The following is a 22,526-nucleotide window of genomic DNA, read 5'->3' as shown; positions in this document are numbered from 1 at the left end:
AGAGAAAAAGAGGAGTGAAGAGAGGGAGAAGGAGAGGAGAGAAGAGAAGAGGAGAGGAGAAGAGCAGAGGGAAGGAGAGGAGTAGAGGAGAGGAGAGGAAAAGAGAGGGAGGAGGAGGAGAGGAGAAGAGAGGGAGGAGGAGAGGAGGAGAGGAGGAAAGGAGAGGAGGGGAGGAGGAGAGGAGAGGAGAAGAGGAGACGAGGAGCGAAGAGAGGGAGGAGAGAAGAGAAGAGAAGAGAAGAGAAGAGAAGAGAAGAGAAGAGAGGAGGAAAGGAGAAGAGGAGAGGTGGAGAGGAGGAGAGGAGGAGAGGAGAGGAGGAGAGGAGAAGAGAGGGGGGAGGAGAGGAGAGGGGAAGTGAGGAAGGAGGAGAGAGGAAGGAGAGGAGGAGAGGAGAGACTGAGCAAAGAGGGCAGGGGGCTGTTGAGTACAGCTAGATCCTAACTAGACACCTCACAGAGAGCTGCAGCTGAGGTCTATTCAAAACATAATATTACCTTCAAGGACATAGAGACATATTTCTCACCCAGAGAGACAGGCTGGCTTTCAGAGGAATTTGTGTTTGTTTGTGTGTGTATGTGCCTGTGTGTGTGTGTGTGTGTGTGTGTGTGTGTGTGTGTGTGTGTGTGTGTGTGTGTGTGTGTGTGTGTGTGTGTGTGTGTGTGTGTGTGTGTGTGTGTGTATGTGCGTGTGTGTGTGTGTGCGCTTGTGTGTGCGCTTGTGTGTGCTTGTGTGTGCTTGTGTGTGCTTGTGTGGGTGCATGCACGAGTCTGTGTGTGTGTTCCCAATCGAGAGCATCCTGTCGCACAATCGAGAGCATCCTGTCGGGCTGTATCACCGCCTGGTACGGCAACTGCTCCGCCCACAACCGTAAGGCTCTCCAGAGGGTAGTGAGGTCTGCACAACGCATCACCGGGGGCAAACTACCTGCCCTCCAGGACACCACACCACCCGATGTCACAGGAAGGCCAAAAAGATCATCAAGGACAACAACCACCCGAGCCACTGCCTGTTCACCCCGCTTTCATCCAGAAGGCGAGGTCAGTACAGGTGCATCAAAGCTGGGACCGAGAGACTGAAAAACAGCTTCTATCTCAAGGCCATCAGACTGTTAAACAGCCATCACTAACATTGAGTGGCTGCTGCCAACATACTGAATCAAATCTCTAGCCACTTTAATAATTCAAAATTGGATGTAATAAATGTATAACTAGTCACTTTAAACAATGCCACTTTATATAATGTTTACATACCCTACATTACTCATATGTATATACTGTACTCTATACCGTCTACTGCATCTTGCCTATACAGCTCGGCCATCGCTCATCCATATATATATCCATATACATATTCTTATTCATTCCTTTACATTTGTGTGTATAAGGTAGTTGTTGTGCAATTGTTAGATTACTTGTTAGATATTACTGCACGGTCGGAACTAGAAGCACAAGCATTTTGCTACACTCGCATTAACATCTGCTAACCATGTGTATGTGACAAATAAAATTAGATTTGATTTTGATTTGTATGTGTGTGTGTGCCTGCCTGTGTGTCTGCGTACAGTATGTGCAGGGTTGGGTAGGTTACTTTCTAAATGTAATCTGTTATAGCTAGTAGTTACCGGTCCAAAATTGTAATCAGTAACGTCATTTTTGGATTAACCAAACTCAGTAACATAATCTAATTACATTCAGTTACTTTTAGATTACTTTCCCCTCAAGAGGCATTAAAAGAAGACAAACATTTATATACTGCTCAAAAAAATAAAGGGAACACTTAAACAACACAATGTAACTCCAAGTCAATCACACTTCTGTGAAATCAAACTGTCCACTTAGGAAGCAACACTGATTGACAAATAAATTTCACATGCTGTTCTGCAAATGGAATAGACAACAGGTGGAAATTATAGGCAATTAGCAAGACGCCCCCAATAAAGGAGTGGTTCTGCAGGTGGTAACCACAGACCACTTCTCAGTTCCTATGCTTCCTGGCTGATGTTTTGGTCACTTTTGAATGCTGGCGGTGCTTTCACTCTAGTGGTAGCATGAGACGGAGTCTACAACCCACACAAGTGGCTCAGGTAGTGAAGCTCATCCAGGATGGCACATCAATGTGAGCTGTGTCAAAAAGGTTTGCTGTGTCTGTCAGCGTAGTGTCCAGAGCATGGAGGCGCTACCAGGAGACAGGCCAGTACATCAGGAGACGTGGAGGAGGCCGTAGGAGGGCAACAACCCAGCAGCAGGACCGCTACCTCCGCCTTTGTGCAAGGAGGAGCAGGAGAAGCACTGCCAGAGCCCTGCAAAATGACCTCCAGCAGGCCACAAATGTGCATGTGTCTGTTCAAACGGTCAGAAACAGACTCCATGAGGGTGGTATGAGGGCCCGACGTCCACAGGTGGGGGTTGTGCTTACAGCCCAACACTGTGCAGGACGTTTGGCATTTGCCAGAGAACACCAAGATTGGCAAATTCGCCACTGGCGCCCTGTGCTCTTCACAGATGAAAGCAGGTTCACACTGAGCACATGTGACAGACGTGACAGTCTGGAGACGCCGTGGAGAACGTTCTGCTGCCTGCAACATCCTCCAGCATGACCGGTTTGGTGGTGGGTCAGTCATGGTGTGGGGTGGCATTTCTTTGGGGGGCCGCACAGCGCTCCATGTGCTCGCCAGAGGTAGCCTGACTGCCATTAGGTACCGAGATGAGATCCTCAAACCCCTTGTGAGACCATATGCTGGTGCGGTTGGCCCTGGGTTCCTCCTAATGCAAGACAATGCTAGACCTCATGTGGCTGGAGTGTGTCAGCAGTTCCTGCAAGAGGAAGGCATTGATGCTATGGACTGGCCCGCCCGTTCCCCAGACCTGAATCCAATTGAGCACATCTGGGACATCATGTCTCGCTCCATCCACCAACCCCACCTTGCACCACAGACTGTCCAGGAGTTGGCGGATGCTTTAGTCCAGGTCTGGGAGGAGATCCCTCAGGAGACCATCCGCCACCTCAACAGGAGCATGCCCAGGCGTTTTCGGGAGGTCATACAGGCACGTGGAGGCCACACACACTACTGAGCCTCATTTTGACTTGTTTTAAGGACATTACATCAAAGTTGGATCAGCCTGTAGTGTGGTTTTCCACTTTAATTTTGAGTGTGACTCCAAATCCAGACCTCCATGGGTTGATAAATTGGATTTCCATTGATTATTTTTGTGTGATTTTGTTGTCAGCACATTCAACTATGTAAAGAAAAAAGTATTTAATAAGATTATTTCATTCATTCAGATCTAGGATATGTTATTTTAGTGTTCCCTTTATTTTTCTGAGCAGTGTATTATCAATTGAACAACATCTACTGCAGGATAAATCAATGTTAGAGTTTACATAGCTGTGTCACGTCCTGACCAGTGAAAGAGGTCATTTGCCATAGTAGAATGGTCAGGGCGTGGCAGGGGGGTTTGTTTTGTATGTATTTTGGGTTTTCTGTTTCTATGTGTTGGTTTTCATGTTCGGCCGGGTATGGTTTCCAATCAGAGGCAGGTGTCTTTCGTTGTCTCTGATTGGAAGCCATACTTAGACAGCCTGTTTTTCCTTTGGGGTGTTGGGTAGTTGTTTTCCGTTTTAGTCGTAGTACCTGACGGGACTGTTGTTGGTCGTTTTCTTGTTTTGCTGTTTGAAGTGTTGTCATTAAAGAAAAAGAATGAGCATTATCCACGCTGCGTCTTGGTCTCCATTCCACGACCCCTGTGACAAGCTGGCCATATATGGATGTTACATTCTACTTTATGGGTTGGTTATGTAGGCTTCTTCTAACCCATCGCTTTCTACTACAGATAATTATACCATTAGGCTATATCTTTACATTAAACACCAGAGTGTGTCAGATTTACAGTCGTTCCAATTTATTAAATACCCCTTGCTCTTCAAGAAGAGGACTGGGAAATGTAACAACAACACCACGGGGGAGTTGAGAAGAGGACTGGGAAATGTAACAACAACACCACGGGGGAGTTGAGGAGAGGACTGGGAAATGTAACAACACCACCACGGGGGAGTTGAGGAGAGGACTGGGAAATGTAACAACAACACCACGGGGGAGTTGAGAAGAGGACTGGGAAATGTAACAACAACACCACGGGGGAGTTGAGAAGAGGCCTGGGAAATGTAACAACAACACCACGGGGGAGTTGAGAAGAGGACTGGGAAATGTAACAACAACACCACGGGGGAGTTGAGAAGAGGCCTGGGAAATGTATCAACAACACCATGGGGGAGTTGAGAAGAGGACTGGGAAATGTAACAACAACACCACGGGGGAGTTGAGGAGAGGACTGGGAAATGTAACAACAACACCACGGGGGAGTTGAGAAGAGGACTGGGAAATGTAACAACACCACCACGGGGGAGTTGAGAAGAGGACTGGGAAATGTAGCAACACCACCACGGGGGAGTTGAGGAGAGGCCTGGGAAATGTAACAACAACACCACGGGGGAGTTGAGAAGAGGCCTGGGAAATGTAACAACAACACCACGGGGGAGTTGAGGAGAGGACTGGGAAATGTAGCAACAACACCACGGTGGAGTTGAGAAGAGGACTGGGAAATGTAACAACAACACCACGGGGGAGTTGAGGAGAGGACTGGGAAATGTAGCAACAACTCCACAGGGGAGTTGAGAAGAGGAGGAACTCTCTCAAGCTGTTATTCCACATGCTGGGAGCCGCACTATGCAGCTTTTGCAAGAGCGCATTTTTTCACTGGCTGTCCACTGGTCACAATAACAATGACTGATTGGCAGCTTAAACTTCCTGAATTCAACCATTGTTGGATTAAATACACATATACGTTTGTGAACAGCCATCCACAACATTCACAACCTCCACAACATTCACAATCTCCACAACCTCCACAACATTCACAACCTCCACAACATTCACAACCTCCACAAAATTCACAACCTCCTCAACATTCACAACCTCCACAACATTCACAACCTCCTCAACATTCACAACCTCCACAACATTCACAACCTCCTCAACATTCACAACCTCCACAACATTCACAATCTCCACAACCTCCACAACATTCACAACCTCCACAACATTCACAACCTCCACAACATCCACAACCTCCACAACATTCACAACCTCCACAAAATTCACAACCTCCTCAACATTCACAACCTCCACAGCATCCACAGCATCCACAGCATCCACAACCTCCTCAACATCCACAACCTCCACAACATCCACAACCCATGATACTAAATAGTAATAATAGCTAAATCAGAGAGCAGCAGTGTGATTCACATTTGTTATTTTTTTACTTACCTATTTTTTACTTAACACTTATTCTTCTTAAAACTGCATTGTTGTTTAAGGGCCTGTCAGTCAGCATTTCACTGTAAGGTCTACACCTGTTGTATTTGGCACATGTGACAAATAACATTTGATTTGATTTGATCAATGCGCTATGCAGCCTAGATATCAGTAATAAGTGATATCCATATCGCCCGTTGGGCTACACCACTACTGTCGTCCTTACCCCCAAGCGTTTATTCAAGTTGGATAATCTTTGGATGCCGACAGCAGTCACTCCATCGGAAGACATAGTTTGGACTGTAGCCTACAAAAGCATATTCCTGCTCTTTTCCCGCAATCCATCAAACACATTTGGTGTGTCATCATAGTGGTCTCTGAGTTGTGGTCAGACTCACTTAGGTGGAACAAATTTGCGCCTTTTTTCAATGCTGTTTTGAATGTCATTGAGAAAACAGAAAGCTGTAATAAAGAATTGTTTCACAAACATCCTTTTTGAATTTAAAAGTAATCTGAGAAGTAATCATCTAGTTCTTACAAAAGTATCTGTAATCCGATTACAATATTTTAGTTCGTAGCGTAACAGATTACAGTTACCGTTTTTTTGTAATCTGTTACATGCAATCTGTTGTTCCCCAACCCTGTGTATGTGTGGAGTCATTATGGAGGGATCAGGGGTTAGGAAGTGATGGAGTGGTCTCTGTGACTGGGGCCTCCCCGGAATAATGCATTGGCTTCTCTGGTTGATGAATTCCTTAACACATGTTCTCACTGATTACCAGCAGAGATTAGCAGCAGAGATTACCAGCAGACATTACCAGCAGACATTACCAGCAGAGATTTCCAAGAGGGGGGCAGGTGATAATCACCCTAATGTAGGTATGGTCCATAGGTTGTCTGCCTGCCTGCCTGTCTGTGTGTGTGTGTGTGTGTGTGTGTGTGTGTGTGTGTGTGTGTGTGTGTGTGTGTGTGTGATGTGTGTGTGTGTGTGTGTGTGTGTGTGTGTGTGTGTGTGTGTATCCATCCATGTGTGTGTGTCCTACCTGCTCTGTTTCTCCATGCTAGCCACTCTGAGGTGTTCCCAGCGGGAGTTGAGGAGGTTCATCTGCTCCCTGACCTCTTTCTCCTCCTCCTCCGTTAAATGGCCCTCACCCAGCAGGGCACTGCCCGCACGCAGCACCCTGCCCACACTGCCCTGGTGGGACGTCAGCTCCACCATGTAGCCCTGAGAGAACACAGACACAGGGACACACACACAGACACACAGGGACACACACACAGACACAGACACACACACACAGACACAGGGACACACACACAGACACAGGGACACACACACAGACACACAGGGACACACACACAGACACAGGGACACACACACACACACACATAGACACAGGAATACACAGACACACACATAGACACAGGAACACACAGACACACACACACACACACACACACAGGAACACACAGACACACACATAGACACAGGAACACACACACACAGAAACACACAGACACACACAGACACAGAAACACACAGACACACACAGACACAGGAACACACAGACACACACAGACACAGGAACACACAGACACAGATACAGATACACACATAGACACAGAAACACACAGACACACCCACAGGAACACACAGACACACACACAGACAGGAACACACAGACACAGGAACACACAGACACACACACAGATAAAGGAACACACACACATACACAGATAGAGGAACACACACACATACACAGGCACGCAAACACGTAGGGACACACACACACTTACAAACACGCGCACACAAACACACACACGCACAGCGCATGTAGACACACACAAACACACACACACACACCCAAGCACACACACACACACACACAGCGCATGTAGACACACACAAACACACACACACACACCCAGTACATGTTATAGTATATAATGAACACCGGGGGAAAACACAGAGTCAGGTTTTCTGACTGTACAGATATTCCCTTCATCTTTCCTTTCTTCTTTCATTGTGTTGTAATTCATTATTATAAACTAAACTACCCTTGGACTTTTTACACATTTTGTTGTTTTACAGCCTGAAGTTAAAATTGATTCAATTGAGAGGTTTTGTCACTGGCTTACACACAATACCCCATAATGCCAAAGTGGAATTATGTTTTCGATTTTTTTTAACCAAATTAATTAAAAATAAAAAGCTGAAATGCCTTGAGTCAATAAGTATTCAACCCCTTTGTTATGACAAGTTGAAATAAGTTCAGGAGTAAAAAATGTGCTTAACAAGTCACATAATAAGTTGCATGGACTCTGTGTGCAATAACAGTGTTTAACATGATTTTTAAATGACTTCCTCATCTCTGTACCCCACACATACAATTATCTGTAAGGTCCCTCAGTCGAGCAGTGAATTTCAAACACAGATTCAACCACAAATACCAGGGAGGTTTTCCAATGCCTCACAAAGAAGGGCACCTATTGGTAGATGGGTAAAAATAAAACAGCAGACATTGCATATCCCTTTGAGCATGGTGAAGTTATTAATTACACTTTGGATGGTGTATCAATACACCCCGTCACTACAAAGATACAGGCGTCCTTCCTAACTCAGTTGTCGGAGAGCAAGGAAACCACTCAGGGATAGTTACTCCACAATACTAACCTAATTGACTGAGGGAAAAAAAGAAGCCTGAACAAAATTATAACATCTACAGAACATGTATCCGGTTTGCAACAAGGCACTAAATTAATACTGCAAAAGAATTGCAAAACAGTTAACTTTTTGTCCTGAATAAAAAGTGTTATGTTTGGGCAAATCCAATACAACACATTACTGAATACCACTCTCCATATTTTCAAGCATAGTGGTGGCTGCATCATGTTATGGGTATGCTTGTAATCGTTAAGGACTGGTGAGTTTTTCAGGATAAAAAAGAAACAATGAAGCTAGCACAGGTAAAATCCTAGAGGAAAACCTGGTTCAGTCTGAGTTCCACCAGACACTGGGAGATGAATTCACCTTTCAGCAGGACAATAACCTAAAACACAATCCCAAATATACACTGGAGCTGCTGACCAAGAACACAGTGAATGTTCCTGAGTGGCCGAGTTACAGTTAAGACTCAAATCTATTTGAAAATCTAAAAAACATTCACTTTGTCATTGAGATTTGTTATTTTATTTAATCCATTGTGAATTCAAGCTGAAACACAACAAAATGTGGAATAAGTCAAGGGTATGAATACTTTCTGAAGGCCCTGTAGCTATGTCCCCTCTATGGTGTCCCTAGTGTTCATCGCTCTTAAAAACACACAATGTAACAAAGCATGATAAAGCATGATAAAGCATTATAAAGCATTATAAAGTCTGATAAAGCATGACAAAGCATGATAAAGCATGATAAGGTATGATAAAGCATGATAAAGCATGATAAAGCATGATAAGGTATGATAAAGCATGATAAAGTCTGATAAAGCATGATAAAGCATGACAAAGCATGATAAAGCATGATAAGGTATGATAAAGCATGATAAAGCATCATAAAGTATGATAAAGCATGATAAAGCATGACAAAGGATGATAAAGCATGATAAAGCATGATAAAGCATGATAAAGCATGATAAAGTATGATAAAGCATGATAAAGCATGACAAAGCATGATAAAGCATGATAAGGTATGATAAAGCATGATAAAGCATGATAAAGTCTGATAAAGCATGATAAAGCATGACAAAGCATGATAAAGCATGATAAGGTATGATAAAGCATGATAAAGCATGATAAAGTATGATAAAGCATGATAAAGCATGATAAAGGATGATAAAGTATGATAAAGCATGATAAAGCATGACAAAGGATGATAAAGCATGATAAAGCATGACAAAGGATGATAAAGTATGATAAAGCATGATAAAGCATGACAAAGGATGATAAAGCATGATAAAGCATGATAAAGGATGATAAAGTATGATAAAGCATGATAAAGGATGATAAAGCATGATAAAGCATGACAAAGGATGATAAAGCATGATAAAGCATGATAAAGGATGATAAAGTATGATAAAGCATGATAAAGGATGATAAAGCATGATAAAGCATGACAAAGGATGATAAAGCATGATAAAGCATGATAAAGGATGATAAAGTATGATAAAGCATGATAAAGGATGATAAAGCATGATAAAGCATGACAAAGGATGATAAAGCATGATAAAGCATGATAAAGCATGATAAAGGATGATAAAGTATGATAAAGCATGATAAAGGATGATAAAGCATGATAAAGGATGATAAAGTATGATAAAGCATGATAAAGGATGATAAAGCATGATAAAGCATGACAAAGGATGATAAAGCATGATAAAGCATGATAAAGCATGACAAAGGATGATAAAGCATGATAAAGCATGATAAAGCATGGCAATAATGCACAATGAAGATCTGAACGTTTTGAACTTGAAACCCTACAGTACCTCGTGTGTTATATGGTATATATCCCCTCTGGAGTGTCCCTACCTCGTGTGTTATATGGTATATATCCCCTCTGGAGTGTCCCTACCTCGTGTGTTATATTGTATATATCCCCTTTGGAGTGGCCCTACCTCGTGTATTATATGGTATATATCCCCTCTGGAGTGTCCCTACCTCGTGTGTTATATGGTATATATCCCCTCTGGAGCGGGCCTACCTCGTCGGTTATATGGTATATATCCCCTCTGGAGTGTCCCTACCTCGTGTGTTATATTGTATATATCCCCTTTGGAGTGGCCCTACCTCGTGTATTATATGGTATATATCCCCTCTGGAGTTCCCTACCTCGTGTGTTATATGGTATATATCCCCTCTGGAGTGTCCCTACCTCGTGTGTTATATGGTATATATCCCCTCTGGAGTGTCCCTACCTCGTGTGTTATATTGTATATATCCCCTTTGGAGTGGCCCTACCTCGTGTATTATATGGTATATATCCTCTCTGGAGTGTCCCTACCTCGTGTGTTATATGGTATATATCCCCTCTGGGGTGGCCCTACCTCGTGTGTTATATGGTATATATCCCCTCTGGATTAACCTACCTCGTGTGTTATATGGTATATATCCTCTCTGGAGTGTACCTACCTCGTGTGTTATATTGTATATATCCCCTCTTGAGGGTCCCTACCTTGTGTGTTATATGGTATATATCCCCTCTGGAGTGTCCCTACCTCGTGTGTTATATTGTATATATCCCCTCTGGAGTCCCCTACCTCGTGTATTATATGGTATATATCCTCTCTGGAGTGTCCCTACCTCGTGTGTTATATGGTATATATCCCCTCTGGAGTGGCCCTACCTCGTGTGTTATATTGTATATATCCCCTCTGGAGTGTCCCTACCTCGTGTGTTATATGGTATATATCCCCTCTGGAGTGTCCCTACCTCGTGTGTTATATGGTATATATCCCCTCTGGAGTGTCCCTACCTCGTGTGTTATATGGTATATATCCCCTCTGGAGTGCCACTACCTCGTGTGTTATATTGTATATATCCCCTCTGGGGTGACCCTACCTCGTGTGTTATATGGTATATATCCCCTCTGGAGTGTCCCTACCTCGTGTGTTATATTGTATATATCCCCTTTGGAGTGGCCCTACCTCGTGTATTATATGGTATATATCCCCTCTGGAGTATCCCTACCTCGTGTGTTATATGGTATATATCCCCTCTGGAGTGTCCCTACCTCGTGTGTTATATGGTATATATCCCCTCTGGAGTGTCCCTACCTCGTGTGTTATATTGTATATATCCCCTTTGGAGTGGCCCTACCTCGTGTGTTATATGGTATATATCCCCTCTGGAGTGTCCCTACCTCGTGTGTTATATTGTATATATCCCCTCTGGAGTGTCCCTACCTCGTGTATTATATGGTATATATCCTCTCTGGAGTGTCCCTACCTCGTGTGTTATAAGGTATATATCCCCTCTGGAGCGGCCCTACCTCGTGTGTTATATGGTATATATCCCCTCTGGAGTGTCCCTACCTCGTGTGTTATATGGTATATATCCCCTCTGGAGTGACCCTACCTCGTGTGTTATATGGTATATATCCCCTCTGGAGTGGCCCTACCTCGTGTGTTATATTGTATATATCCCCTCTGGAGTACCCTACCTCGTGTGTTATATGGTATATATCCTCTCTGGAGTGTACCTACCTCGTGTGTTATATTGTATATATCCCCTCTTGAGGGTCCCTACCTTGTGTGTTATATGGTATATATCCCCTCTGGAGTGTCCCTACCTCGTGTGTTATATTGTATATATCCCCTCTGGAGTCCCCTACCTCGTGTATTATATGGTATATATCCTCTCTGGGGTGACCCTACCTCGTGTGTTATATGGTATATATCCCCTCTGGAGTGGCCCTACCTCGTGTGTTATATTGTTTATATCCCCTCTGGAGTGTCCCTACCTCATGTGTTATATGGTATATATCCCCTCTGGAGTGTCCCTACCTCGTGTGTTATATGGTATATATCCCCTCTGGAGTGTCCCTACCTCGTGTGTTATATGGTATATATCCCCTCTGGAGTGTCCCTACCTCGTGTGTTATATTGTATATATCCCCTCTGGGGTGACCCTACCTCGTGTGTTATATGGTATATATCCCCTCTGGAGTGTCCCTACCTCGTGTGTTATATTGTATATATCCCCTCTGGGGTGACCCTACCTCGTGTGTTATATGGTATATATCCCCTCTGGGGTGACCCTACCTCGTGTGTTATATTGTATATATCCCCTCTGGGGTGACCCTACCTCGTGTGTTATATGGTATATATCCCCTCTGGAGTGTCCCTACCTCGTGTGTTATATGGTATATATCCCCTCTGGAGTGGCCCTACCTCGTGTGTTATATGGTATATATCCCCTCTGGGGTGACCCTACCTCGTGTGTTATATTGTATATATCCCCTCTGGGGTGACCCTACCTCGTGTGTTATATGGTATATATCCTCTCTGGAGTGCCCTACCTCGTGTGTTATATGGTATATATCCCCTCTGGGGTCCCCCTACCTCGTGTGTTATATTGTATATATCCCCTCTGGGGTGACCCTACCTCGTGTGTTATATGGTATATATCCCCTCTGGGGTGACCCTACCTCGTGTGTTATATTGTATATATCCCCTCTGGATTTTTCCTAACTTCTGTTCTTATATGGTATATATCCCCTCTGGGGTCTCCCTACCTCGTGTGTTATATAATATATATCCCCTCTGGGGTGACCCTACCTCGTGTGTTATATTAAATAAACTCAACTGATATATATATATATTCTCTGGGGTGACCCTACCTCGTGTGTGTGGAACTGCTCCTTGACCTCCTCTACATGAGAGGAGATGGGGGGCTGGGCCTGCAGGCCATCCTCTGCAGACAGCAGCCAGGTCAGGACCTCCTCCAGGATGCTCTGGTAGTCTTCCAGCTGGGTGGCCCCAGGGGCCAGCGGGCTCAGGCCCCGCTCCAGGTCATCCTGACTGCCCCCACGCAGCAGCTGGGTCTGGGGTGGGGAGGAGGAGAAGAGGGGAGATGGAAGGGGAGGGAGAAGTAGAGGGAGATGGAAAAGGAGAGGGGAGGGGAAGGGGAGAGGAGAGAGGGGGGAGGGAGGGAGGGAGGGAGGGAGGGAGGGAGGGAGGGAGGGAGGGAGGGAGGGAGGGAGGGAGGGAGGGAGGGAGGGAGGGAGGGAGGGGGAAGGTGGAGAGAGAGAGGGTTAGGAGAGGGGAGATGGGAGATGGAGGGGGAGATGGAAAAGGAAAGAGAGGGGAGGGGAGAGGTGAGAGGGAGGGAGAGGGGCGGGGGAAGGGGGAGAGAGAGAGGGTTATGAGAGGGGAGAGGGGAGATGGGAGATGGAGGGGGAGATGGAAAAGGAAAGAGAGGGGAGGGGAGAGGTGAGAGGGAGGGAGGGAGGGAGGGAGAGGGGCGGGGAAGGGGGAGAGAGAGAGGGTTAGGAGAGGGAGATGAGGCAGTGGACTGAAGAGCGTGGTTAGACTCACCACTGACAATAAACAAATTGCTCTCTTGGAAATGGCAAGAGAATCGTTCCCCACTACATTAACACGGCTTCCTCTCCTAGGGAGTCTCAACAGTCTGAAGACTTCCTGCCTTGAAGGGGAGTGTGATGAGGAATGGAAGTCTATGGTGCCAAAACACATTAGAGGTGTGAAGCACAGAAACACAGACACCCCCGCATGCACGCACACACACACACACACACACACACACACACACACACACACACACACACACACACACACACACACACACACACACACACACACACACACACACACACACACACACACACACACACACACACTTGCTGCAGAGGCAAACAAAAGGCAACACTCTATCCAAAAGCATAATTACAACATACACACAAACACACAGACAGACAGAAACACACATTGACTCATGGTAACAAAGCCAAACACACAGGTGCATTAGTCAGCAGCACAAACAGAGCGTCTGGTGTGTTGTGTTGTGGTGCTGTTAGCCAAGCTGTGCTGTGCCGTTGCCATGCCGTTCAAAAGCTCCACATGCTCTGTAGACACAGACATACTCTGAGATTTGTGTCAGTCACTGGTACACCTGGAGAACCCAGATAACTGTTCATTTAGCCTGGGGGGGGGGGAGATGTGGGGAGGTAGGCCAAGCTGAGCCTGGCCAAGCCAGAGACACAGGGCGCGTTCCAGGGTGTCTTTATTGTAGTCATATTGCACAGATCATCAAATCTCACAATGTCCAGAGAAGTGTTCAACTGCAATGAAGACTACCTGCTACGTAGCCACAGGCTCAGCCTCAGCTCTGTTCAGCCATGGATGGACACCCAGGAGGAGAGGAGAGGAGAGGAGAGGAGAGGAGAGGAGAGGAGAGGAGAGGAGAGGAGAGGAGAGGAGAGGAGAGGAGAGGAGAGGAGAGGAGAGGAGAGGAGAGGAGAGGAGAGGAGAGGAGAGGAGAGGAGAGAGCTACAGCTGTGAGACTACAGACTGGGTAGGTAGTTAGCAGTAGACACAGACCTGCTCAGTAAAGCGTCTCCTCTTTTGTTCAGGTGACTTGACATATGCAGCTTGACTGTAGGCATAGCTTTTATAGTGAGGTTTAGGAGAGGGGGAGGGGGTACGAACCCGCCCCTGAGACACACTCACTGTGATCTGAGAGAGAGACAGAGAGACAGGGAGAGAGGGAGAGAGAGAGAGAGGGAGAGAGAGAGGGAGAGAGGGAGAGAGAGAGAGAGAGAGAGAGAGAGAGAGAGAGAGAGAGAGGGAGGGAGAGAGAGAGGGAGAGAGGGAGAAAGATAAAGAGAGAGAGACAAAGAGAGAGAGGGAGAGAGAGAGAGGGAGAGAGAGAGGGAGAGAGTGAGAGAGGGAGAAAGAGGGAGAGAGAGAGAGAGAGAGAGAGGGAGGGAGAGAGAGAGGGAGAGAGTGAGAAAGATAAAGAGAGAGAGACAAAGAGAGAGAGGGAGAGAGAGAGAGGGAGAGAGTGAGAGAGGGAGAAAGAGGGAGAGAGAGAGAGGGAGAGAGGGAGAGAGGGAGAAAGATAAAGAGAGAGAGACAAAGAGAGAGAGGGAGAGAGGGAGAGAGAGAGGGAGAAAGAGAAAGAGAGAGAGACAAAGAGAGAGAGGGAGAGAGAGAGAGCAAGAGGGAAAGAGGGATGGGGAGAGAGAGGGACAGAGAGAGAGAGAAAGACAGGAAGGAAGAGAAAGGGGAGAGAAAGAAAAAAGAAGACAAACGGAAGAAGACAAGAAGAGAAAACAAGAAGAGGGAGGGTGAAGGACAGGAAAAGAGATGGAGTCACAGGGAGGAGAGGAGAGAAGAGGGAGGGTGAAGGACAGGAAAAGAGAGGGAGTCACAGGGAGGAGAGGAGAGAAGAGGGAGGGTGAAGGACAGGAAAAGAGATGGAGTCACAGGGAGGAGAGGAGAGAAGAGGGAGGGTGAAGGACAGGAAAAGAGAGGGATTCACAGGGAGGAGAGGAGAGAAGAGGGAGGGTGAAGGACAGGAAAAGAGATGGAGTCACAGGGAGGAGAGGAGAGAAGAGGGAGGGTGAAGGACAGGAAAAGAGAGGGAGAGTCAGAGGGAGGAGAGGAGAGGGAGAGGGAAGAAGGGAGGATGGGATCGAGGGTAGGAGCGAGGGAAAAGGACAGAGGACAGACACAAAGGCATGTGTGGTTGGGTGGGTGAAAGGGTGAGAGAGACAGAGAAAGAGAGCGAGTGGAGGAGAGAGATTAGAGGAGAGAGAGTGGAGGAGAGAGATTGGAGGAGAGAGATTGGAGGAGAGAGTGGAGGAGAGAGATTGGAGGAGAGAGATTGGAGGAGAGAGTGGAGGAGAGAGATTGGAGGAGAGAGATTGGAGGAGAGAGATTGGAGGAGAGAGAGGGGAGGAGAGAGTGGAGGAGAGAGATTGGAGGAGAGAGTGGAGGAGAGAGAGGGGAGGAGAGAGTGGAGGAGAGAGATTGGAGGAGAGAGAGGGGAGGAGAGAGATTGGAGGAGAGAGATTGGAGGAGAGAGAGTGGAGGAGAGAGATTGGAGGAGAGAGTGGAGGAGAGATATTGGAGGAGAGATATTGGAGGAGAGAGTGGAGGAGAGAGATTGGAGGAGAGAGATTGGAGAGATTGGAGGAGAGAGATTGGAGAGAGTGGAGGAGAGAGATTGGAGGAGAGAGAGTGGAGGAGAGAGTGGAGGAGAGAGTGGAGGAGAGAGATTGGAGGAGAGAGATTGGAGAGATTGGAGGAGAGAGAGTGGAGGAGAGAGATTGGAGGAGAGAGTGGAGGAGAGAGAGGGGAGGAGAGAGATTGGAGGAGAGAGAGGGGAGGAGAGAGATTGGAGGAGAGAGATTGGAGGAGAGAGAGTGGAGGAGAGAGATTGGAGGAGAGAGATTGGAGGAGAGAGTGGAGGGAAGAGATTGAAGGAGAGATATTGGAGGAGAGAGTGGAGGAGAGAGATTGGAGGAGAGAGATTGGAGAGATTGGAGGAGAGAGATTGGAGAGAGTGGAGGAGAGAGATTGGAGGAGAGCGAGTGGAGGAGAGAGTGGAGGAGAGAGTGGAGGAGAGAGAGTGGAGAGATTGGAGGAGAGAGAGGGGAGGAGAGAGAGGGGAGGAGAGATTGGAGGAGAGAGATTGGAGGAGAGAGTGGAGAGAGTGGAAGAGAGAGAGTGGAGGAGAGAGTGGAGGAGAGAGAGTGGAGAGATTGGAGGAGAGAGATTGAAGGAGAGAGTGTGGAGGAGAGAGTGGAGGAGAGAGATTGGAGGAGAGAGAGGGGAGGAGAGAGTGGAGGAGAGATATTGGAGGAGAGAGAGTGGAGAGAGTGGAGGAGAGAGATTGGAGGAGAAAGTGGAGGAGAGAGTGGAGGAGAGAGAGTGGAGCGATTGGAGGAGAGAGTGGAGGAGAAAATGAAAGAGATGTGAAAGGAAGGGCAAGAGTGTCAGAGCAACATAGACAGTTTAGAAAATACAGAGAATTTATATAGAGTACATCAGCAACACATAAAACACAGAGAGAGCAGCATCCATTATACTGGATTAACCCCTAAAGACAGAGAGAGCAGCATCCATTATACTGGATTAAACCCTAAAGACAGAGAGAGCAGCATCCATTATACTGGATTAACCCCTAAAGACAGAGAGAGCAGCATCCATTATACTGGATTAAACCCTAAAGACAGAGAGAGCAGCATCCATTATAGTGGATTAACCCCTAAAGACAGAGAGAGCAGCATCCATTATACTGGATTAAACCCTAAAGACAGAGAGAGCAGCATCCATTATACTGGATTAACCCCTAAAGACAGAGAGAGCAGCATCCATTATACTGGATTAACCCCTAAAGACAGAGAGAGCAGCATCCATTATAGTGGATTAACCCCTAAAGACAGAGAGAGCAGCATCCATTATACTGGATTAAACCCTAAAGACAGAGAGAGCAGCATCCATTATACTGGATTAACCCCTAAAGACAGAGAGAGCAGCATCCATTATACTGGATTAAACCCTAAAGACAGAGAGAGCAGCATCCATTATACTGGATTAAACCCTAAAGACAGAGAGAGCAGCATCCATTATAGTGGATTAACCCCTAAAGACAGAGAGAGCAGCATCCATTATACTGGATTAAACCCTAAAGACAGAGAGAGCAGCATCCATTATACTGGATTAAACCCTAAAGACAGAGAGAGCAGCATCCATTATAGTGGATTAACCCCTAAAGACAGAGAGAGCAGCATCCATTATACTGGATTAAACCCTAAAGACAGAGAGAGCAGCATCCATTATAGTGGATTAAACCCTCCCCTAAAGACAGAGAGAGCAGCATCCATTATAGTGGATTAAACCCTAAAGACAGAGAGAGCAGCATCCATTATACTGGATTAACCCCTAAAGACAGAGAGAGCAGCATCCATTATAGTGGATTAACCCCTAAAGACAGAGAGAGCAGCATCCATTATAGTGGATTAAACCCTAAAGACAGAGAGAACAGCATCCATTATACTGGATTAAACCCTAAAGACAGAGAGAGCAGCATCCATTATACTGGATTAAACCCTCCCCTAAAGACAGAGAGAGCAGCATCCATTATACTGGATTAAACCCTAAAGACAGAGAGAGCAGCATCCATTATAGTGGATTAAACCCTAAAGACAGAGAGAACAGCATCCATTATAGTGGATTAAACCCTCCCCTAAACACAGAGAGAGCAGCATCCATTATACTGGATTAAACCCTAAAGACAGAGAGAGCAGCATCCATTATACTGGATTAAACCCTAAAGACAGAGAGAGCAGCATCCATTATAGTGGATTAAACCCTAAAGACAGAGAGAACAGCATCCATTATAGTGAATTAACCCCTCCCCTAAAGACAGAGAGAGCAGCATCCATTATAGTGAATTAACCCCTCCCCTAAAGACAGAGAGAGCAGCATCCATTATAGTGGATTAAACCCTAAAGACAGAGAGAGCAGCATCCATTATACTGGATTAAACCCTAAAGACAGAGAGAGCAGCATCCATTATAGTGGATTAAACCCTAAAGACAGAGAGAACAGCATCCATTATAGTGGATTAACCCCTAAAGACAGAGAGAACAGCATCCATTATAGTGGATTAAACCCTAAAGACAGAGAGAGCAGCATCCATTATACTGGATTAAACCCTAAAGACAGAGAGAACAGCATCCATTATAGTGGATTAACCCCTAAAGACAGAGAGAGCAGCATCCATTATAGTGGATTAAACCCTAAAGACAGAGAGAGCAGCATCCATTATAGTGGATTAAACCCTAAAGACAGAGAGAGCAGCATCCATTATACTGGATTAACCCCTAAAGACAGAGAGAGCTGCATCCATTATACTTGATTAACCCCTCCCCTAAACACAGAGAGAGCAGCATCCATTATACTGGATTAACCCCTCCCCTAAACACAGAGAGAGCAGCATCCATTATACTGGATTAAACCCTCCCCTAAACACAGAGAGAGCAGCATCCATTATACTGGATTAACCCCTAAAGACAGAGAGAGCAGCATCCATTATAGTGGATTAACCCCTAAAGACAGAGAGAGCAGCATCCATTATACTGGATTAAACCCTAAAGACAGAGAGAGCAGCATCCATTATACTGGATTAACCCCTAAAGACAGAGAGAGCAGCATCCATTATACTGGATTAAACCCTAAAGACAGAGAGAGCAGCATCCATTATACTGGATTAAACCCTAAAGACAGAGAGAGCAGCATCCATTATAGTGGATTAACCCCTAAAGACAGAGAGAGCAGCATCCATTATACTGGATTAAACCCTAAAGACAGAGAGAGCAGCATCCATTATACTGGATTAAACCCTAAAGACAGAGAGAGCAGCATCCATTATAGTGGATTAAACCCTCCCCTAAAGACAGAGAGAGCAGCATCCATTATAGTGGATTAAACCCTAAAGACAGAGAGAGCAGCATCCATTATACTGGATTAACCCCTAAAGACAGAGAGAGCAGCATCCATTATAGTGGATTAACCCCTAAAGACAGAGAGAGCAGCATCCATTATAGTGGATTAAACCCTAAAGACAGAGAGAACAGCATCCATTATACTGGATTAAACCCTAAAGACAGAGAGAGCAGCATCCATTATACTGGATTAAACCCTCCCCTAAAGACAGAGAGAGCAGCATCCATTATACTGGATTAAACCCTAAAGACAGAGAGAGCAGCATCCATTATAGTGGATTAAACCCTAAAGACAGAGAGAACAGCATCCATTATAGTGGATTAAACCCTCCCCTAAACACAGAGAGAGCAGCATCCATTATACTGGATTAAACCCTAAAGACAGAGAGAGCAGCATCCATTATACTGGATTAAACCCTAAAGACAGAGAGAGCAGCATCCATTATAGTGGATTAAACCCTAAAGACAGAGAGAACAGCATCCATTATAGTGAATTAACCCCTCCCCTAAAGACAGAGAGAGCAGCATCCATTATAGTGAATTAACCCCTCCCCTAAAGACAGAGAGAGCAGCATCCATTATAGTGGATTAAACCCTAAAGACAGAGAGAGCAGCATCCATTATACTGGATTAAACCCTAAAGACAGAGAGAGCAGCATCCATTATAGTGGATTAAACCCTAAAGACAGAGAGAACAGCATCCATTATAGTGGATTAACCCCTAAAGACAGAGAGAACAGCATCCATTATAGTGGATTAAACCCTAAAGACAGAGAGAGCAGCATCCATTATACTGGATTAAACCCTAAAGACAGAGAGAACAGCATCCATTATAGTGGATTAACCCCTAAAGACAGAGAGAGCAGCATCCATTATAGTGGATTAAACCCTAAAGACAGAGAGAGCAGCATCCATTATAGTGGATTAAACCCTAAAGACAGAGAGAGCAGCATCCATTATACTGGATTAACCCCTAAAGACAGAGAGAGCAGCATCCATTATAGTGGATTAACCCCTCCCCTAAAGACAGAGAGAGCAGCATCCATTATACTGGATTAACCCCTCCCCTAAAGACAGAGAGAGCAGCATCCATTATAGTGAATTAACCCCTCCCCTAAAGACAGAGAGAGCAGCATCCATTATACTGGATTAAACCCTAAAGACAGAGAGAGCAGCATCCATTATACTGGATTAAACCCTAAAGACAGAGAGAGCAGCATCCATTATAGTGAATTAACCCCTCCCCTAAAGACAGAGAGAGCAGCATCCATTATAGTGGATTAAACCCTAAAGACAGAGAGAACAGCATCCATTATAGTGGATTAAACCCTAAAGACAGAGAGAGCAGCATCCATTATAGTGAATTAACCCCTCCCCTAAAGACAGAGAGAGCAGCATCCATTATAGTGAATTAACCCCTCCCCTAAAGACAGAGAGAGCAGCATCCATTATAGTGAATTAACCCCTCCCCTAAAGACAGAGAGAACAGCATCCATTATACTGGATTAAACCCTCCCCTACTGTAACTCCCCAGTCTGAACAACAGATCCCGGATCAGAATCTGCTCACATCTCAACAATACACTGTGAACCAGGCTGGATGACAGCACTGGGCCCTTTTTCAGAGTAGGACTGCTGATCTAGGATCAGGTCACCCTTGTCGAGATGATTGTATTCGTTATGATCTAAAAGGCAAAACTGATCCCATATCAACATTCCTACTCTGAGAAGCTTGATACATACGGACCCTGGCTTCCCCAACTGAACGTCCAAAACCCAGACCAATCCCCTGAGCTACAGCTGAATATATTAAACTATGTTAACTCATCCAGACCAATCCCCTGAGCTGCAGCTGAATATATTAAACTATGTTAACTCATCCAGACCAATCCCCTGAGCTACAGCTGAATATATTAAACTATGTTAACTCATCCAGACCAATCCCCTGAGCTACATCTGAATATATTACACTATGTTAACTCATCCAGACCAATCCCCTGAGCTACAGCTGAATATATTAAACTATGTTAACTCATCCAGACCAATCCCCTGAGCTACAGCTGAATATATTAAACTATGTTAACTCATCCAGACCATTCAACCATTCTGTCTCCCTGTCTGTCTCCCTGTCTGTCTCCCTGTCAGTCTCCCTGTCTGTCTCCCTGTCAGTCTCCCTGTCTGTCTGTCTGTCTGTCTGTCTGTCTGTCTGTCTGTCTGTCTGTCTCCCTGTCAGTCTCCCTGTCTGTCTGTCTGTCTGTCTGTCTGTCTGTCTGTCTGTCTGTCTGTCTGTCTGTCTGTCTGTCTCCTGTCTGTCTACATCAGAGTGGGAGAGATAGTTCTGACAGTTGGTGTAAATTATGATAAATGAAGTGAAGGATAATGACGTCTTCCAGACAGCTAGACTCATTTCCCTCTCTCTCTCTCTCTCTCTCTCTCTCTTTTTCTTCCTCCCTCTCTCTCTTTTTCTTCCTCCCTCTCTCTCTTTCTCTCTTTTTCTTCCTCCCTCTCTCTCTTTTTCTTCCTCCCTCTCTCTCTTTTTCTTCCTCCCTCTCTCTCTCTCTCTCTTTTTCTTCCTCCCTCTCTCTCTTTTTCTTCCTCCCTCTCTCTCTTTTTCTTCCTCCCTCTCTCTCTTTTTCTTCCTCCCTCTCTCTCTTTCTCTCTTTTTCTTCCTCCCTCTCTCTCTTTCTCTCTTTTTCTTCCTCCCTCTCTCTCTTTTTCTTCCTCCCTCTCTCTCTACCACATATCCATCCGTCATTATCACAATTTATAGTCCCACATCAATAGAATAGTGACTCAGAAAGATAGTAATTAAAGGAGCTGAGATAACATTTATCATTAAATGTTTTGCTCACTGGGTATATTTCTACTGCAGCTACACTACTGAAACCCTTTCACTACACTGCGTGCACAATTATTAGGCAAATTGTATTCCTCAGGATTCATTTTATTGTTGAACAAACACAATGCTCTCAGTCAATCCAAAATGTTATTGAACCTCAAACCTGAATGTTTAACAAAGGAAAAGTGAGTTTTGTCTTTCTCAGGGAAATATATAAGTGTGCAGAATTATTAGGCAACTATTAGTGTGCAGAATTATTAATAATTTCTCTCAACTCACTTGTTTATTCTCAGTCTTTAGAGTAAGTGTAACAGATAAGTAACACAAAATGACAATTATAACATTTTTGGCCTTTCAAAAATATTCAGTGACCAATATAGCCACCCTTATTTTCAATAACT

General features: G+C 45.2%; 1 protein-coding gene across 9 annotated transcripts in view; it reads right to left on the bottom strand.

Annotated features, from left to right (window-relative positions):
- LOC106592409 (dystrophin) overlaps positions 1–22,526 on the bottom strand; it is a 429,474-nt gene that overhangs the window by 183,544 nt on the left and 223,404 nt on the right. For 8 of the 9 annotated variants that reach the window (XM_082963707.1, XM_082963700.1, XM_082963702.1 and 5 more), the window contains exons 9-11: positions 14,372–14,506; positions 12,652–12,855; positions 6,359–6,540 (exon numbers count right to left, since the gene is read on the bottom strand). In XM_082963707.1, coding sequence (XP_082819833.1) covers positions 6,359–6,540; positions 12,652–12,855; positions 14,372–14,506 — 521 coding nt within the window. The remainder of the gene's footprint in view (positions 1–6,358; positions 6,541–12,651; positions 12,856–14,371; positions 14,507–22,526) is intronic. The other variant, XM_082963706.1, reaches the window with a different exon arrangement.

This window comes from Salmo salar, chromosome 17, assembly GCF_965601325.2.
Source record: "Salmo salar chromosome 17, fSalSal1, whole genome shotgun sequence".
Lineage (NCBI taxonomy): Eukaryota > Metazoa > Chordata > Actinopteri > Salmoniformes > Salmonidae > Salmo > Salmo salar.
The sequence above is the reverse complement of the archived record's forward strand: the minus strand, read 5'-3'. Positions and strand labels throughout refer to the sequence as shown.